We start from the raw sequence: 20867 nt of genomic DNA, 5'->3' as shown, positions 1-20867 counted from the left end.
TGGTGTCTCAGAGCTTGTCGTCAGTGGATCCACATCACGTCCAGACTTCATCCAGGAGCTTCTTCTATCTGCGGAGCGAACGGCTCTCCTCTATCATCTGTCATTCGTATGTCTGGGTAAATTCCCAAAGCTGGAGTATCTGATCAGAAAACAAGCTATTGAAACACATCTGCTGTTTAGATCCTCTGAGGCTGTTCTGATGAAGGTGAGACTTAATTTATCATGTTCTGTTTTACATCGTAAAATCTAAATTCTGTCAGTATTTACTCGCCCTCGTGTCGTTTCAAAGCCGTGCTGTTAATTTTGACATGCAATTAGTGAAAGAAAAGAATAAACAACACAAATCCCACAAAATCCAGTTTAGAATCTTCTGAAATTGTGACTTTCCTAATTGACGAAATACTTATAGAACTTATTTCCACCATGATATAAGACATTTATAAAAAGGTTATTGTATCTTTTTCTAAAAAAAATCAGACACCCCCCCCCCCTCAGGATTCTGCATGTGTATGTGGCCATGTGTATAACTATTTTAGAGAAAAACAAGTGTGAGATACCCAGATAGCAACACTGTGTCGGCCCAGATCCGGCCCACATCTGGCACATGCGGGATGATGATCTGGCCCACATGTGGCAGGAATGATGGCACTTGGGCGGACCGCTCCTGTTTGCCAGATCTGGACCACAAGCAGGCCATAGAAATGCCAAATGTCAGCCAAGAGCAAAGAACTGGACCTTATCTGATCCACAAAATATTTATATATTATTTATAGAGTCATCTCAGCATTAACAATCCTGTTTTCAAGCAGAATCATTGAAGGAAAGAAGGAAACAGAAAAAAAAGAGATGAGCAGAAACACAAGAACTACAACTGACTTCAGTCACAGCCTTAGAGGAAATCAACTGAAGATAAAAGACATTAAATCTCTGAAGATCTGATTCAACAACTCCACAAACAGCATTACCAGCTTCACTTATTACTAACCAGACTGACTTTATTTCTGTCACACGTCTACAGAAGCTCTTACTGAGAATTAACAAAAGTTTAACTCTCATGTTTGTTTCATTTAAGGTTACCATGATGGTGATTGATGTTTCCGACACAGTGTTGCTATCTGGGTATAAACACAATTGTGAGGAAAAAAATAAATAAAATAAAGTTTCAAGTACCTACATTTTTTTTTAAACTTCCATAGATACTAGTGCGCCAAACATGTTTTTTTTATGGTTGTTTTATGAAACTTAACCTTGTAAATTGTTTTCTCGCAGTGTGTCGACACGAGTTCCAGCATGGTCACTTCGCTGTTCCCGTTAGTAACAGAAGCTGCTGAGAATAACAAACCCGTTCTGGTTGTGAAATACATGGAGAATGCCAGAACATGGATCAATGACATCATCAGAGCCATGGATGACATCATGACGAGGTGAAAACACTGAGTTTAGCAAGTTTAGCATTTCACAACAAACAATTATTTTCCTTATCACTGCAAACAAATTGTTTTCTTACTTTTTTACTGTCTTGTTGTCGCACTGTGCTAAGCGTGGTGAAAAAGCACAATGAAGAAGATTAACATAAAATGACTTTATTTCCAGAAGACATCAGATGCACATTTTCCACATGTTTTTATGATTCTTTAGGGTATTCCTGAAAAGTCTGTAACATACCTTGGTAAATATTTTCGATGGTTGTGTAAAACAACACCCTTTTTACCTTGTAAAAATCAGCTCTGTTCACAGCGACCCGTTTCGGTGCGTGGCACTTTAAATGATAATGAGCTACTGTTCACCCCCCCCTCTTTTCTGTGGGGTGTGGACACAAGACAGGTGCAGCGCTGCCTTGACAACCATTGAGCGTATCCCTTGGGAAAAGTATGGGAGCAGGAGTATCTAAAGACACATCAGTACAACCTATTTGAGCCGGAGTCAGACCCGGAACAACTTCGGCAATTAAGGCTTGAACAGAAAGTTTCTGAATTGTTGGTTTTATTGTCTACACCTGCTCTGGGTCGAAACAATAGAGGCCTGTTTACAGCTCACTCAGGGTGTGTCTATGCTAAAACGACAGTGTCCGTCAAGAGTCGTGGGAGGGGCCTGTGCAGAATGATGTCACTTTGCCAAGAATCTGAGCACGACTTGATCTGACTAAATGCTTATGATTTATGAGGATTTAAAAAAAAAAAACATGGATTTTTACCATTATAGGGAGGTTGTGTACACACACTGATGTCCAAACACCATGTAAAAGGGAATTTTGCATCCGACATCCCCTTTACCCAGCCAGCAGAGCCATGTGGGGCCCAAATGGGTTTGACCTGGGCTATCTAACTGGGACCCAGCCAGTTTTGCACCCAGTTTCCATGTAGGCCCCACATGGATTTGCCCAGATGAAATGAACACTGCTTAGTGTGCACACTACAGGCTGTTTAATGTAACACTTAATCAGTGTTGGAGGTAATGAGATAATTAAGTGATTGAATAATGATTTTGTATTAGTGAAGAACACCTGCTGTTAACAAGCAGAATCACTGAAGGAAAGAGAAACACAAGAACTACTTCCAGCCACAGCCTTGGATGAAATCAACTGAAGATAAAATACATTACATCTCTCAAGATCTGATTAAACAACTCCACAAACAACATTAGCTTCACTTATTACTAACCAGACTGACTTTATTTCTGTCAGACATCTACAGAAGTTCGTATTAAGAATTAAGAAGAGGCTTAGATGTTGATTACTTATTTGAAAGTAATAGTTTGATTTGATGTTACCATTGTGGCGATCAGTGTGTGCTTTAGTCAGGCTCTTGACTTTTTAACATTAGTTTTTCTCTTGACAGCTGTGTCTGTTTGTTATGGCGAGAACAGCAAGAGAAAGTATAATCAGATGCTTTAAGATGATTGATGATAAGAATCTAATCATCATATATTGGCTTAACTCATTGATATTATGTGGGAGGTTTATGCGGGTAGTATGTTATTAATTCTGTTTTATTGTTATGATTCTACAGCAAGAGAATAATAGAATTTAATCAGAACATCAAGCGATTTATAACACACCATTTACATATTTTGGGTTCTTGTGAGTTTTACTCGCACACAGACATCAAGAATCAGCATATGAATCTCAACAATGGTGACATGCTTCATGCTGCAATGCATTCTGGGTGCCTCATACAAAACTCATCCATGGCTCCCAGAATGCCGTGCAGCATGAAGCATGTTGAGAATCATACGCTGATTCTTGATGTCTGTGTAAGTCAATCTTGCAGGAGGTTTGAAGTGTTTAGTGAACAATGTGTTTTTCAAATTTTCTGATTAAAACCTTTTTAGTGTTGTAATTCTAGAGGAGATCCAGCACAAATTTAAACACATTTCACTCATAAAAAGCTCAGTCATTATATCAATGAATTAAGCCACTAAATGATGACTATATTGTTATCATTTAACAGCCGACCACATTGTCTCTTTATTTCTTGCCATAACAAACAGCCAGAGAAAAAATTAAAAGTTATAGTCCAGAGTCAAACTGCCTAACTGAAGTAAGCGCTGACCTCCATCACGGTGACATCAAACCAAACTTATTTTCAACAAATCATCAACATTTAAACCTCTGGTAATTATCAGTAACAACTTTTGTAGATGTATGTCAGAAATAAAGTCAGTCTGGTTAGTAATAAGTGAAGCTAATGTTGTTTGTGGAGATGTTTAATCAGATCTTCAGTGATTTAATGTCTTTTATCTTCAGTTGATTTCATCGAAGGCTGTGGCTGAACTCGTAGTTCTTGTTGTTTCTCTGTCCTTCAGTGATTCTGCTCGTTATCACCTAATTATCTCATTAACTCCAGCATGTTTCTGTGTTTCATTTAACAGCCTGTAGTGTGCACACTAAGCAGTGTTCATTTCATCTGGGCAAATCCATGTGGGGCCTACATGGAAACTGGGTGCAAAACTGGCTGGGTCCCAGTTAGATAGCCCAGGTCAAACCCATTTGGGCCCCACATGGCTCTGCTGGCTGGGCATCCTTCCTATCGGAGCTGATACACAACTTTGGCTAATGTTCTGTCAAGGTTCTCTCAACGTTATGAACAAGCTTTCAACCAGTTTGCTTAAAACAAAATCATAACACAAATTCATAATCCGTGACCGCTTTCACAATCTGTTGTGAAGAAAACGACATGCTGCGTCCCTTTGCCACACCTCCTGAGTGCCTGAGAATCAGTCGTTTCTGAAGCAGCATCTTGTTCCCTTCTCAGGGAATGTATGTATATATGCTATGCTGAATTGTGTCCTGTGGTGTTATGAGCCAATCAGTGTTGACATGACGCCATTTTCTTGCAACTAATCTCAGGTGATTGGCTCAGAAAATAACTTTAGAAAATGAGTCAAACCATGAGCTAAAATGGCAGTATGTAGGTTAGATGAACGAAAGTCTTACAGGTTTGGAACGACATGAGGGTGAGTAAATGATGACAGTATTTTCATTTTTGTTTGAACTAACTCTTTAACTCTACTCAAGGCCAAGTGTTTGCTTTCATAACAAGACTGTACACAAAATACATGATGATTTAGTGAATGAAATCCAAAATATCTGTATATCACCTGTAGGTCACATGCTAATTCATCTGATCTTAATGGTTGTCTGAATCATTGCCATATATTGTCTGTGCACAAAATAATAAATACAATGATGTACACTTGTTAAAATGTTTTATTCCTGTTGGGAGTTTTTGTTTTACTCTTTTAAGGATGTAAAGTAAAGTAATTATAAAGTAATCATAAAGTAATTATGATGGTTAATGTTATTACTTTTCCCCTCATAAAGTATGATGTATGAAGGATAAACTGTTGGTAAATTAGTGAACATTTTCAGACAGCAGTATTCTCACATGGCCCCTAGGTGTCAGTGTTTCCTAATTCATTCCTTTGCAGGTTGTGAAAGTTAAACTAAAATGAATATGTGTGTAGTTAGTGAAATGTGTCACTTTTCTAGAACTGTCTGTAATACAAAATATGAAAGTGTAGTTGACCCTGCACACTATCATTATGGTAAATGAGTGTGTTTAGAGAGAAATCCATCAGAACTTCTTGTTTTGTAAGGATTCAGTTGTTATGTGACGAGTGTAGCATTATACAATGTTTTCTTGTGTAAAACAAGGACACATCTCTGTTTATAATTCACTGCAATATATGTTACTGAAATGAATCAGACATGATGTAGAATTCGTCATTATTTTATGTTGTTTATTTAGTTTTATAATTTTTTATAATTTGTATACACACCATCCACTGATACAGATACAATTCAATTGTTTTTATAGCATGTAATTTTAAGATTTACAGTTTTTTACAGACGCTAGGACACATTTCTCAATACTTAGGTCACTTTTTCAAAACTCTTCACACAGTTCTCCTAACCAACTTTCAGCTTGGCACAGCAGTTCATTTCACATTCAAAATGCACTAAATCTACCAAAACACTTCATTTATGTCTCAAATCAACTCATTCTTCCAGAACACTAGCAAAGGTTTTCACCAGCAAACACACCTTGTCAGTCATAAAATACTGACATAAAAACACTAACATCAGGTATCATTGTACAATGTTTTCTTTTTTAAAATTTCTTAACAACACAAGAATAACACTGTCTGTTGTTTATAATTCACCGCAGTTTGTTACATGAACCTTGTTTACATTACAGTAAAAAATTATTCCGAAGTTTTCCTCTTTGAATGGATGATAATGAAATTGAAAAATGAATGCTTGTGTAGGTGTTCAGTTTCATCTAATTGCTTTGATAGTATTTGATTCTTTAGATTCAGCATATTTCATTACAATATTACTGTAGAAATGTAGCATATTGCTTTCTGATTCAGTTTTGTATTATTTTATTGTTTTGAACATAAGTTTAACAGTTTTGAAAACAGTATGTAAGCATGTGCAAATTGGCCTGTACGTACACAGAGTTTGGGCAGTTGTTGTGTCTGAGTGAGAAAAGAATTGATGAAATTTGAGAGATGTAGTCATTGAATGCATTTTGTGCCAAAGCAATGATAATTGATCCTCAGTTTAGCCCACATAGACTTCTGTTGTGCTCACTGTGTGAAGAGTTTTCCAAAAGTGACCTAAGTATTGAGAAATGTGTCCTAGCGTCTGTAAAAAACTGTAGTATTATAAAGTGACGAGAATACTTTTGTGTGCCAAAAAAACCCAAAATATCAACTTTTCAACAATATAGTGATGGGCCGATTTCAAAACACTGTTTCGGAGCTTTACGAATTGAATCAGTGATTCGGAGCGCCAAAGTCACGTGATTTCAGCAGTTTAGCCGCTTGATAGGAGATCCGAATCCCTGATTCGATTCGTAAAGCTCCGTTTATGACCTTTTAACAATCAGCAATCATACTGATAAAAAAAAAAACACATTTTAATGGGTTTGCGTAACATCAAAGTATGAGATTATATACACAGAAAAAAGCCAAGGTTGACAAGGTAAAATATTTTTAAATAAATTAATCATAATGCATCATTTATTATTATTTATAAGCTTGTCACTCATATATTTTAAGGTCAACGTCAACATGACAGATGATGTCCAGATCGCATTCATACTCAACAAGATCAGCCCTTTATGCCCCCAAATAGAAATTGTATGAAATGTATGTATGGATTTATATTATAGTAGTACCTTGAAAAAGTAAACTTTAAGAAATAAGCGGCTTTATTGAGCGCTTGTGCCGAGACACAAATGGATTTACAAAAATCACATTTGCATTGATTTGCATTTATGCATTTGGCAGATGCTTTTATCCAAAGAGATTTACAGTGTTCTTATTACAGGGATGATCCCCGTGGAGTAACCTGGAGTAAAGTGTCTTGCTCAAGGACACATTAGTGACGGCTGCGGAGATCGAACCAGCAACCTTGAGCTTACCAGTTGAGTGGTTTAGTCCACTACACCACAAAATAATAAAGCTGCAGAAAAAATTAACATTTAAAAATATAAAATATGGCAAGAAACAGCACTGAGATAAAAAACAAGCATAGTTTGTGCTTTGGTTAATTTTTTTAGGTTAGCAACACTAAACTAGTATGACATTTAGACCAACAATATGTAAATGTGGGCTTACATCGTGTAGCATTTACTAAAATAGGGTTACATGAACCTTAGAACTGTTCTTGCAATTAAAGCTTCATATAAGAATTATTTCAAGCAAAATCCGGAATTAAAACATTTTATAAGGAGAAATTTAAACTCTCTCACCTTTGCCATCAGTCTGTTTTTACTGAGTGTTCACTGCTGAATCCATCTAGACTAGTTGATACTGTCATTAAACACGTGTTGAGCTGTTATTTCAGGGTAAATTAGTGAGTTTGTAATGGAAAGTGTCTCAGTTTTGCACACTGTACTCTAAAATGAACATGTAAACTAAATACCACTAATGCTTATATTGAATCTTAGTGCACTACAACAAAAATATAAGAATGTACTACAAATGTACTTGTTTGTATTTAAGTATTCTTGTACTTTATTTTTATTTTGGGTGGTCATAGATTTATGCAGATTTGTATAGTTATAGCCTATGTAGGCTATAGTCCTTTTGTAAATGTTTTGTAATCTCGTGATTTATCATTTGAGCCAAGTAGTGCTCGCTGCAGAGATAATGAGAGGAGGGTTATGGGTGGGGTTAAGGTGTGGCTCCACCCATCATGCCCACAGTAGGTGGAGAGAGGCGGAGCTGGAGCTTATACTCCACCCATGGATCTGATATAAGTACTGCGGTCTGGAAGAGTGACACTCAGTTGAAAACTGCTTTCAGGAGAACACCGAATACACTGTAAGTGTACCAATTTTTTTTTTTTTTTTTTTTACATTTTACTCAAAATATGCTTATTTTTTCTTTTCTACTTTTCTGCATCTGACTCCTGCTCTAGTTTGATCTGCATTCTACACCTGACTTTGTAAAATATGTTATTGAATGATTTGAATATATATATGTGGGAGGGGATTGAATATATAACTATTATTGATATATTTTTTGTAAATTAAAAAGTAAATTGTAAAGTGACGTATCAGTCATTATGGGCGCCTGTTTATTTTACAAATCACATCTCTGTATATCATTATCTGATATCTAACATAGCATATTCTGATTATCTTGTGGGGGCGGGGTTTATGTAAATTTTAGGGTTAGTGATGTCACCAACCCAGGAAGAAGCTTGTTGTAGTCCCTAGCGGCCGCTTGTTGTAGATTTCTGTAAAAGAAAATGTCTCTCTTTGCATTGAACTTTGAGCGTTGTAACTTTGCAGATGTTGTTTATGATCAAACAGCAACATTACACACTAACTAAAGTTAAAGAAGTAAAAACTGAATCTCAGCTGAAAACTGCAAATTCACCTGAGATTCAAGAACCCTTAAATTATAAACATTTTAAACTGTTGATTCTACTTTCATCACATCTTCTGTCATATTTTTTTAGAGGCCGTACAGTTGGACGCATAACAAGTTTACGCTCAATTAAAAAACATGGCCGACAGCAGAGGTGAGACACTTTCCATTTCAGATCAAGAAACTCTGAGAGGCACGTCTGTGTCGCACGTCCTGATATTGCTGAGTTAGATGCGTTCCTGGGTCAACATATTTTGTTGATCCTGGAATAACATTCTAGTCTGAAAATTTAGTCTTTACCCTATTCCTACCCCTAAACCTAACCCGTTATCCCAAAAATCAGAGGGAAATGATAGATGAATAACACTGATGTAGAAGCACCAATTCATGATTTTAAGCCTAAACTTGACATAATCTGTAATCTTGTCCCTCAAATCTGATTGGTTGATTTGAATGTTGTTCCAGGATCAACAAAAATGTTGACAAAATCAGGTTATGTCATCTGTAAATAAATGTTGACAGATTTTGATTCAACCCCAGAGGTTGTTGAACATCACTAATATTCGGTTTGGTGTCTCAGAGCTTGTCGTCAGGGGATCCTCATGGAGTCCAGAGTTCATCAAGTTTTTTCTATCTGCGGAGCAAACGGCTCTCCTCTATCATCTGTCATTCGTGTGTCTGGGTAAATGCCCAAAGCTGGAGTATCGGATCAGAGAACAAGCTAGTGAAACACATCTGCTGTTTAAATCCTCTGAGGCTGTTCTGATGAAGGTGAGACTTAATTTATCACGTTCTGTTTTATGTCGTAAAATCTAAATTCTGTCATTATTTACTCGCCCTCGTGTCGTTTCAAAGCCGTGCTGTTAATTTTGACATGCAATTAGTGAAAGAAAAGAAAAAACAACAAAAATCCCACAAAATCCAGTTTAGAATCTTCTGAAATTGTGACTTTCCTAATTGACGAAATACTTATAGAACTTATTTCCACCATGATATAAGACATTTAAAAAAAAAGTTATTGTATCTTTTTCTAAAAAAAATCTGACTTTTTCCCCCCTGTGTAGGTGTATAACTATTTTAGAGAAAAACAAGTGTGAGATATAAACACAATTGTGAGGAAAAAAAATTAAAAATCAAGTTTCAAGTACCTACATTTTTTTTAAGCTTCCATAGATACTAGTGCAGCAAAAATTATTTTATGGTTGTTTTATGAAACTTAACCTTGTAAATTGTTTTCTCGCAGTGTGTCGACACGAGTTCCAACCTGGTCACTTCGCAGTTCCCGTTAGTAATAGAAGCTGCTGAGAAGAACAAACCCGTTCTGGCTGTGAAACACCTGGTGAATGCCAGAACATGTATCAGTGACATCATCAGAGCCGTGGATGACATCATTACGAGGTGAAAACACTGATGAAGTTCAGCATTTCACAACAAACAATCCTTTTCCTTATCACTGCAAACAAATGATTTTCTTATTTTTTACTGTCTTGTTGTCGCACTGTGCTAAGCGTGGTGAAAAAGCACAATGAAGAAGATTAACATAAAATAACTTTATTTCCAGAAGACATCAGATGCACATTTTCCACGTTTTTATGATTCTTTAGGGTATTCCTGAAAAGTTTGTAACATACCTTGGTAAATATTCTCAATGGTTGTGTAAAACAACACCCTTTTTTCCTTGTAAAAAACAGCTCTGTTCACAGCGACCCGTTTTGGTGCGTGGCACTTTAAATGATAATGAGCTACTGTTCACCCCGCCCCTCTTTTCCATTGGACACAAGACAGGTGGAGCGCTGCCTTGACAACCATTGAGCGTATCCCTTGGGAAAAGTATGGGAGCAGGAGTATCTAAAGACACATCAGTACAACCTATTTGAGCCGGAGTCAGACCCGGAACAACTTCGGCAATTAAGGCTTGAACAGAAAGTTTCTAAATTGTTGGTTTTATTGTCTACACCTGCTCCGGGTCGAAACAATAGAGGACTGTTTACAGCTCACTCAGGGTGTGTCTATGCTAAAATGACAGTGTCTGTCAAGAGTCGTGGGAGGGGCCTGTGCAGAATGATGTCACTTCGCCAAGAATCTGAGAATGGCTTGATCTGACAAAGTGCTTATGATTTATGGGGATTTAAAAAAAATATGGATTTTTTAGTATTATAGGGAGGTTGTGTACACACACTGCCAACACACATTTATGTCCAAACAAAAACATCCACTTTAACAACAACCGACAAGACTGAAACTCAGGCAGATTTATACTGGGAGAAAACAAAGAGAACTAATTAGGCAACAGCTGAAAACATGAACTAATCAAATCAGGAACTATGGGGACAAATTAATGAGCAAAATCTGACAGGGTGCTGGAGAAAACAGACACAATGAACAAAGAAATATAATCAAGAATTAAATGTTGTTGTTTTTTTTTTTATATTTAACTTTTTCACTGTTTCTGAAACATTTATTCTTAATATCAACAATTGAATTGCTAATAGTAGAAATGTTCATTTTTGATATCAATAATTCGAGTGTCACTAGTGACAGTGTTAATTCTGATAACATGAATGTGATTGTTAGTAAGAATGCCATTTTAGATTTCTGAAATTATATTGATATTAGAAATACATTTTCAGATATCAGAAATGCAAAAGTAACTTGTTGAAATACAGATATACAGAATTAGCATTTTAACTAGTGAAAATTATGTTGTTTATATCAAGAATTCATATCCTGTGAATTCATGTAAAAATGGCTTTAAAAATTATGAAAAGAGTTTGTCAGAGTCTCTGTGTTGTTGTGTTTGTGAAATCCAGACTATATCACTGAACATAACTCATATTATTCAGGTATGATCATCAAGCCCAAAGAGTGAAAAAATGCACCAGTGATGTGTTTGTTGAACAGAGAGAGACTGAAGAAAAACTGAAGAAACACACTTATGAGATGAAGGCTCTGGAGGAAGCTCTGGTCGAGTTTGAACTGGAGCTGAAAAAAATTGTCTCTGAAAATAATGGTCCTCGAAACCGAGAGTGGGACATCAAAATCAGACTGATTGAGCTTCAGCTGAAGTTGGCCAATTGCAAAATACAACAGGGTGAGAGTCTCTTTGTGCTTTTAAATGATCATTATAAACACACAGTAAATGCATCAGTGTGCACATCATGCTGTTTACATGTTCATCACAGCCTGAAGGCTCCCAATGATCTCTCATAAATCAGAATCTGTTGTATGTTGTTTGTTCAGGTGAGATTCCCAGTCCTGTTCACCTGAAGGAAGTGCAGAAGTGTCTTAAACAAATCCAACACATTCTGAATGATCTTAATAAGTTCTGGATTAAAGTGGGTGTTTTGCTGGAGACACTGAAAGGCAAGACCTTTGCTGGGGAGCAACTGATTGAATACCTGGAAGACATGAAGGAGGAGTTTCTGAACTCCATTGAAGAAGCAAAACAGGTTAGTTAGAAGTTGAGTAAATGCTTCTGGTGAAAGTTGGGTCACACTTTAGATTAGGGTCCAATTCTCACTATTAAATATTGCTGCAAACTCCTAATTACTGCTTAATAACAGTTAGTAAGGTAGTTAAGTTTAGGATTAAAGGGGTGATGACATGAGAATCCAAATTTGCCTTGATCTTTTGGCATATAAGAGGTCTTTGTACCATTAAAACTTCCTGCAAGTTTCATAGCTTAAGACGTCCTCCCCATTATAAAGAATTTTTTTATTTAATCAAGCTCCAAATACGGCTCGTTGTGGATCCTATGGGACAAGGTGATGTCACCTAGCACCAGTTGTTTACATGTGACTGCCTCCAGCACAAGACAACAACGCCTAATTTTGCATCATTGACATGACAAGATGCAATGAGATGCAATGAGATTTACAATAAGATTGCGATGCCACACGGATGTGCCATTCCTATACTGAAGGATCCAGACTTCAGGGAAAAATGGATTCAGTTTATTTTTCAGTCACGTGTTAATTTATGCGTGTGTTCACTGCATTTCACGGATGGGATGACTGTTTAAGAAAAAGAAAAATGCAGATATGACACTTTTGCTCAAAGATTAGGTTAATACTCAAACATGCAGAAAAATTATTATTAATAGTCTTTTTGAACGTGCACATACTCCAGGGGTCATATAAGTCTCATTGCAAGAGCCATCATCAATAATCGGCAGCTCCCGCTACTAACAGTTCCGCACGTGTTCTGACTAGGGCTCGTTAATAATTAATGCATAGGCACTGCTATTAGCCAATCACAACAGTGAGCGGTTACACTGAACTCTTAAAGGGGAAAACCCCCCAAAAATGACTGTTTGAGTCAGAGGGAGAGAAACAGGGTGGGAAAAGGCCATAAATAACTACATTTTTAAAGTTTTTTGTCCAAAAAACTATATTGATATTATAATCGAACCTAAGGGAACATAAAAAAAAGATCCCTTTAATGGATTTAGAATATGGTCATGCAGAATGATGCATTAATATGTGCTTTATAAGTTCTAATAAACAGCCAATAACCCAGTAATATAAGCTGAAAGTTGATTATGTCTTTCACTAATATTCTGAGTTCTCAATTTCATCCCACATGTAGTTTTTGCATATTCAATAATGCATAATGCAAGATGAATAAAGATCTTACGGGTTTGGAGAGACATAATTTTTGGGTGAACTAACCCTTTAAAGTCACCATAAAGTCCATGATTCTTCTTTATGGAATATTACAGTGCTTATTATAAAATATATACCTGTGCAGATCCCTATTAAAGTTGAAATTGTTTTAATTATTTTGAGTTAAAGTAACTTTTACAGACTCTTCCATCATGAGTTTGTCGATTTGTATTTTTAGTGAATGTGTTGTAATTAATGCTGGTGTGATTTAATCTTTCAGGGTTGGCAGAGATTTGATGAATGCTGTCAGAGAGCACATGACAACTTCAGCATTCAGCCTGAGTGAATATAAATTACAGGAGATCAATCCATCTTCACTCTCACAGGATGAATGGAATAAGCAGTACGAGTCTATCATGGAGAAGCTGAAGAAGATCAATCCTGAGGGTTCATCCAGAGAGTGACAGACAGAGATCTGATGATTCTTTCACAGTTTAAATGTTCTTTATACACACATTAACACATTTTAATGCATACAGCTTATCTTGTTAATTCTGTAATCATTACAACTGTTTTTTGCAAGTTACAGTTCCACATATAATTTATTTAATGAGTTGATGTTAGGAATGTATTTCTCAGTTGTATGGTATTTCTGTTAAAATTGCTTTGAATTTCATTATGGTTTATAGATTGTGTGGTGGGTCTGGTCACATGACTGATGTCTATGTCACACAATAAAGACATTAAACATTTCATTGTAGCTTAATCATTCAAAAAGTGATTTCCAATGTTGCATCAGGGTACCGTGACTCCGCGAGACACAGCATCATTTTACAGCTTCTACAGTTTAAACTGAGCGGGGTTGTAGTGTTTAGGGGCATTTATGATAATGATCCTCCTATTAATGATTTTCTCCACTGCCAAACGTTCTTCATTCAAGCCATTTCTGCTAAGAGCGCCACAATTAAAAAAAAAAAAAAAAAGATGCAGATGATGTGGTTGTTTTAACAACAACATAACCTTCTCTAAAACACAGCAGAGAATATATGACTGATCGTACGTCTAAACTGGACTAGTGTCAATAAGTGCACATTTTTATTGCCTTTAGTTAACAATACTCTCTGGCAGCGGCGAGCAAAGTCGAAGCACCCCTAACATTACATCATTCGCTCAAACAGTTTTGCGTTCAATTTAGTTGCAGGCCTTTGTTAAAAATTGGGTTTACATGCTCTCAATAAGAAATCCAAACGGGTGAATAAATGAGAAAACTGTCTTCCAAACTGCAAATGCTCTAAAAATACTATCTTGAGGGCAAAATGTATGTAAAAACGTATGAGCTACAGCGAAAACACCTCTTAACTGTAAATTAATTTACAATTTACAATTAATTAACAACTGTAATACTCTTTTTGACCCATAATGCATTGCAAAATACAGTAATAACTTTTTAAATGGTAAAACAGCAAGTTTCTTGTAGAATTTTGCTGTAAAAACTACAGCGATTTGTTACAGTGCTGATTGTAGAAATCTAAAAGAAATATTTCATGTTAATAACAATTTTTCATCTAATGGTTATGCACTACTAGCTGTCTGGTGGATCCAAAATGCTCAATATTCATATTCATGAATTTATTCATATTTCATGTTAATCATTTTATAATTTATGGCTTATGATTTATCAACATTATCTTTAATTTCATACACTCATGTATTACTCCATATATTAATCCTCATCATATTTTACTCTTTATTGTACTCATTTATGGTTATTCTTCTTTTATCTTTAAGAGTATGTTTGCTTGCTCTATTCAACTGTTCTTTAAAGTGTTTCAGTGTTCAGGTCATGTCGACACGTTTGTGGTTAGATATTGGACGCCTGCCAAGTACTGCAGAAGCAATGATGTTTTCAGAAATTGGTGTAACACTTTACAATAATGTTTCATCCCAGCCAGCACAGAATGGTGGGGTCCAGATGGGTGTCACCTGGGCTGTCTAACTGGCGCCCAGACATTTTTGTCCACAGTTTCCATGGAGGCCCCACATGGGTTAGCCCAGATGAACTGAACACTGCTCAGTGTGCACACTACAGGCTGTTAAATGTAACAGAAACATGCTGGAGTTAATGAGATAATTAGGTGATAACGAGCAGAATCACTGAAGGACAGAGAAACAACAAGAACTACGACTTCAGCCACAGCCTTCGATGAAATCAACTGAAGATAAAAGACATTAAATCACTCAAGATCTGATTAAACATCTCCACAAACAGCATTACCAGCTTCACCATGCTGTGTTGGCTGGGATAATGTTGATTTAATAGCATTACCATTGATTTATTTATTTTTTTGTTGACCATTGTTTCAGCATTAAATGCGGGTGCAAACATGATATTGAACCAACATCACCTCATAATGTTGATTCAACGATATTATCATTGATTTTTTGTTGAAATCTCAACATTGTTTCAACATTAACTGAGGGTGCAAGAGTGATACTGAAGCAACATCACTTTGTAACTTTAGTTCAAAACAGTTAGCGTTGACACATCAACATTGTTTCTATGATTACATGCTATCTGCCGAAATCCTGCAACATATTCTGATGTGTTATTGATGAACTATGATCTCCAGAACATGCTCCTGAGGTAATTTCATGTGCCGACAAAGCATACTGGAGGTGTCATTACTTTATTATTTCACTAGATTTCAACAATAACACATCAGAATATGTTGTAAAGCATGATTTCATTAGAGAATGAGTTTATCCAGCCCTCTTTGTGCTCGTCTTTTGAGAACCTTTAAAATACTAAAGTAATGAGAGTCCAGTGTGGTCTGTCGGCACGTATAGTACACTATCAGAACAGTAGGAGTCCCTTTCTGTCCCCCAAGGTACAATCTACACTAACGTACCCCATAGGGCTTATTATTGGACCTCAAGGTACATGTTTGTACCTTTTTGAGGGTCAAAAAGGTACATATATGTTCCCAAGCATTAAAAGGTACATATACAGCTATGGAAAAAATTAAGATTGATTTCTGAACTTGGAGTGGTCTCTTAATTTTTTCCATAGCTGTATGTACCGTTTCTTTTAAAGGTTAAGGTACAATATCAAGAGACTTTTTTTTTTTTTTTTTTTTTTTTTTTGTAAAAGTTGTTTAAAGATTTTAATGATATATAAAGTTGTTGTTTAAAGATTTTAAACAACAACTTTTACACACACACACAAAAAAAATGGCTTAGCAGAGGCTGTCCATCTTACCGGGTGTTAAAAAGTAAGACTGAAGCAGTGTTAAAGTTAATGAGATAATTGATTGATGATTGAGTGATGATTGACAATTAGTGGAGACACCTGATGATAATAAGCAGAATCACTGAAGGAAAGAGAGAAAAAAGGTGTTAATTAATGTTTTATCAATGTTTAATTTCAAGTCACCATGAAAGAGGTCAGCGTTTGCTTTAGTTGGGCTCTTGACTCTTTACCTTTATTATTAATTGTTCTCTGGCTGCTCCAGCTTTGTGTTTGTAAAACACATTTGTTGTGGTCAGAGAAAATATGATGTGGTCACAATATAATGATCATGTGATGGCCTGATATTGTTTAGAGTCTAAATCTCTGACTGTGTGCTTGATGTGTAGCTTTAGTATAAATGATTGTAGTCCTGTGATTTTACAGCTTGAGACCCAACAGCAGAGTGACTATTTTATTTTTTATTTTATTTTTTTTAAGAATAAGACATTATCCACTGAAGTTTCAGTGTTTAAACACACAGACATCAAGAATCAGCATCTGATTCTCAAGAACGGTGATGATAAATAAATACAAAATACTGACAAACAGATCAACTCTGAACATCACGAAACAAGCTACTGTCACAACAAAACTACAGAGAAATAAAGCAAACATGAACAATCTACGAAAATTACAGGACAATTCAGCTGCATAATTTATTCATGAAGCAATGCATGATGGGAGCCATGGATGAGTTTTAGAAATCAAATCATAATAAGTGTAATAATGTTTAATGGCTGGAAGTCAGTTGTAGTTGTTGTGTCTCTCTCTTTTTCTCTTGTTGTTTCTTCAGTGATTCTGCTTATTATCATCAGGTGTCTCCACTAATTGTCAATCATCACTCAATCATCAATCAATTATCTCATTAACTTTAACACTGATTCAGTCTTACTTTTTAACACCCGGTAAGATGGACTCATATTTTCACTTTGGGTGTTAATTTAACACTGGGGATTTTGCTGTGATGTGACCAGGAGTCACAGTGTATATCTTTGGTTTGAGTCTTTTTAGTTGAATTTTAGCAGTTCAGGGAACATTAAATGTTGAGGTTTAGGGCTCTATCTTGCACAGAAGCAGCGCAAAGCCAAACGCAAGTGTCTTTGCTAGTTTAAGACAGACGCAGTTGTTATTTTCCATCCATCAACCACAGATGTCAGCAATATATTTCTGTGATTGGTCTGATCCATGTGTGCCTACATTTGTGTTTACCTTTCAGTGTTTGTATTACAATAAAAAAAAAGTTAATTTCAACACAGAACTATTAGTTTTTCTGTGATTCACAGCAAATTCCTGTTGAAAAACATTACGGGGATTGCACTGTAAAAAACATTAACAGGAATTAAACGTAACCCTGCTGCCAGTAATTTCCTGTTATTTAAAAGGGAAATAATTAACAGTGTACTATACTGTATGTACCGACAGACCACACTGGACTCTCATTACTTTATTATTTCAAAGGTTCTTAAAAAACGAGCATGTAGAGTGATATATAAATTCAGTGTCTGATAAAATCCTGCATTACAACATATTCTGATGTGCAGAGGTGGAGATTCCAGGGGTCAGAAAGTAAAAGTCCTGCCATATTTTTATTCCACCCACTGAAGCATTAATGAGATAAATAAGTGATTAATTGAGTGATGATTGAGCATTATTGAAGACACCTGATGATAACAAGCAGAATCACCAAAGGAGAAAAATCACAATTTTTAAGTTACCATCATCGAGGTCAGGGTTTGTTTTAGTTGAGCTCTTGATCCTTGACTTTTTAATATTAGATATAATTTGGGCAGTTTTAACTGTATTTAAACCAACCAGACAAGCAAAGTTAAAAGATGATCAGGTGGTGTTGGTTATGTTTTTACGTAAAATTATTTGATCTGAATTTTTGATTACAGCAGCACTGTGATTCTACAGCACAAGATCAGCTTTTACAATACATTTTTTTTTTTAAGAGTTCTGATTTAAAAAAAAAAAAAAGCAGAGCTCATTTAAACACACAGACATCAAGAATCATCCTGTGAATCTCAACAGTGGTGGCCATCATAAAGCATGTTGCAGTGCATTCTGGGAGCCACCAATCAAAATTCATCCATGGCTCCCATCATGCATTGCTGCATGAATAAATTATGAGCTTAATTGTCTTAGTAATTTCATTTATTCTCACTATTAAAATTTTGCTGTTTTTCTGTGACTTTTTAGTAGCTTGTTTTCTGATGTTCAGAGTTGATCTGTTGATCAGAATATGTTGCTTGTCACCGTTGTTGAGATTCACAGGCTGATACTTGATGTTTGTGTGTGCCTAAAAGATTTTTTTTTTTTTTTTGTGATAAGCACAACTTTTTTTTTAAAAAAATTCTGTATTGTATAAGCTGATTTTCTGCAGAATCACAGTGCTGCTGTAATCAATATTGTAAAACTAACTCAGAGATTGGGCTCTAAATGAGTTCAGTGATTCAGATCAAATAATGTTTACTTAAAAACATAACCAACACCTGATCATCTTTTAACTCTGCTTGTCTGGTTGGTTTTAATGCAGTTAAAACTGCCCAAACAAAATCTAATACTAAAAAGTCAAGGGTCAAGAGCTCAACTAAAACAAACCCTGACCTCGATGATGGTAACCTAAAAATTGTGATTTTCTCCTTTGGTGATTCTGCTTGTTATCATCAGGTGTCTTCAATAATGCTCAATCATCACTCAATTAATCACTTATTTATCTCATTAATGCTTCAGTGGGTGGAATAAAAATATGGCAGGACTTATACTTTCTGACCCCTGGAATCTCCACCTCTGCTGATGTGTTATTAATGAAATATAATCCCCAGAACATGCCCTCACAGGCAACTATATGCGCCGACAGACCACACTGGACTCTCATTACTTTAGTATTTTAAAGGTTCTCAAAAGACGAGCACAAAGAGGGCTGGATAAACTCATTGTCTAATGAAATCATGCTTTACAACATATTCTGATGTGTTATTGTTGAAATATAACTGTGAGATCTAGTGAAATAATAAAGTAATGACACCTCCAGTATGCTTTGTCGGCACATGAAATTACCTCAGGAGCATGTTCTGGAGATCATAGTTCATCAATAACACATCAGAATATGTTGCAGGATTTCGGCAGATAGCATGTAATCATAGAAACAATGTTGATGTGTCAACGCTAACTGTTTTGAACTAAAGTTACAAAGTGATGTTGCTTCATTTGAACTGATTTAGTTAACCAATGTTGTCTAATGAAACATTATTGTAAAGTGTTACACCAATTTCTGAAAACATCATTGCTTCTGCAGTACTTGGCAGGCGTCCAATATCTAACCACAAACGTGTCGACATGACCTGAACACTGAAACACTTTAAAGAACAGTTGAATAGAGCAAGGATACATACTCTTAAAGATAAAAGAAGAATAACCATAAATGAGTACAATAAAGAGTAAAATATGATGAGGATTGATATATGGAGTAGTACATGAGTGTATGAAATCAAAAGCCATAAGCCATAAAAAATAAAATGATTAACATGAAATATGAATAAAATGCATGAATATGAATATTGAGCATTTTGGATCCACCAGACAGCTAGTAGTGCATAACCATTAGATGAAAAAAAATTTTATTATTAACATGAAATATTCCTTTTAGATTTCTACAACACACCAAACAGGGATGACAAGGGTGAAGGACATAGGGTGCCTCATCAATTTGAAGGTAAGATAAATAGAGTCTTTTATGAAAAATAATCAGCATTTTACCGTTTTGAGATCATGTGCACAGGACCTTTTGAGAAGACTAATTTCTAATGTCTGCTTGCCAGCAGTGCAAACCCTCTCTGCTGGTTTCTGCACTTCTCTCCTCTGGATTGGTTGATCTTTCCTGGACTCATTCTGGCTAACAAACTTTACACCCAGCCTTCGACTATCACCCTGTGATAGCCCTGTTTTGTTTAAGAAATGTTCTGAACTGCCTTTACTGATTATTTTTTTATTTCTTGAACTAAATATATCTAATATGCTGTCACATATACTACATGCTTTTATAAATGCATACCTTTTGAAGGATAGATTAGAATATCATATGCAGAGTTTTAATAAAGTTGAATTAAAAAATATTTGAGGCTAAACAAATGTAATTAGTTGAGTTTACTTAGAAAGCTTAATTAAACTGTTGGGTTTAGCTACCACACAGTACAGAGTACTTAGAAATCTTGAGGATTGGTAATTCAATTTTACAAATTGAGTACTTAGTTCAGTCATGTTGAAAATCTTGTTCACATTATGTAGAAAGTGCCTTAAATTTCTCAAGCCTTTTTACTCAAAGTTGCAACAATGGACCATACATTTATTTGTATTTATTAAACTGGACATACTGTTGAAAATAATAAAGTTTGATGTCACCATCATGGTGGAAAGTGTTTGCTTTAGTTGGGCTCTTGACCTTAACTTTTAACAATAGTGTTTCTCTGGCTGTTGTAACTCTGTGTTTGTAAGACACAGCTGTTATGGTGAAAAAAGCCAAGAGAAATACTGGGATTGGTCTATTGTATCTTTCCTGATGATATCATTGAATACCCACAGATTTA

General features: G+C 35.7%; 1 protein-coding gene across 1 annotated transcript; it reads left to right on the top strand.

Annotated features, from left to right (window-relative positions):
- The first annotated feature begins 7743 nt into the window (after positions 1–7743).
- On the top strand, positions 7744–13739 carry LOC137013968 (uncharacterized). Its single transcript, XM_067378035.1, has 7 exons — positions 7744–7836; positions 8480–8542; positions 8969–9159; positions 9632–9786; positions 11232–11479; positions 11629–11837; positions 13273–13739. Exons 2-7 carry the CDS (start codon positions 8527–8529, stop codon positions 13336–13338), a joined length of 885 nt encoding a protein of 294 aa, XP_067234136.1. The 5' UTR covers positions 7744–7836; positions 8480–8526; the 3' UTR covers positions 13339–13739.
- Positions 13740–20867: the final 7128 nt, after the last annotated feature.

This window comes from Chanodichthys erythropterus, chromosome 23, assembly GCF_024489055.1.
Source record: "Chanodichthys erythropterus isolate Z2021 chromosome 23, ASM2448905v1, whole genome shotgun sequence".
In the NCBI taxonomy this organism is placed as follows: Eukaryota; Metazoa; Chordata; class Actinopteri; order Cypriniformes; family Xenocyprididae; genus Chanodichthys; species Chanodichthys erythropterus.
Note: the sequence above shows the minus strand (reverse complement) of the source record. Positions and strands in the feature narration are given on the sequence as shown.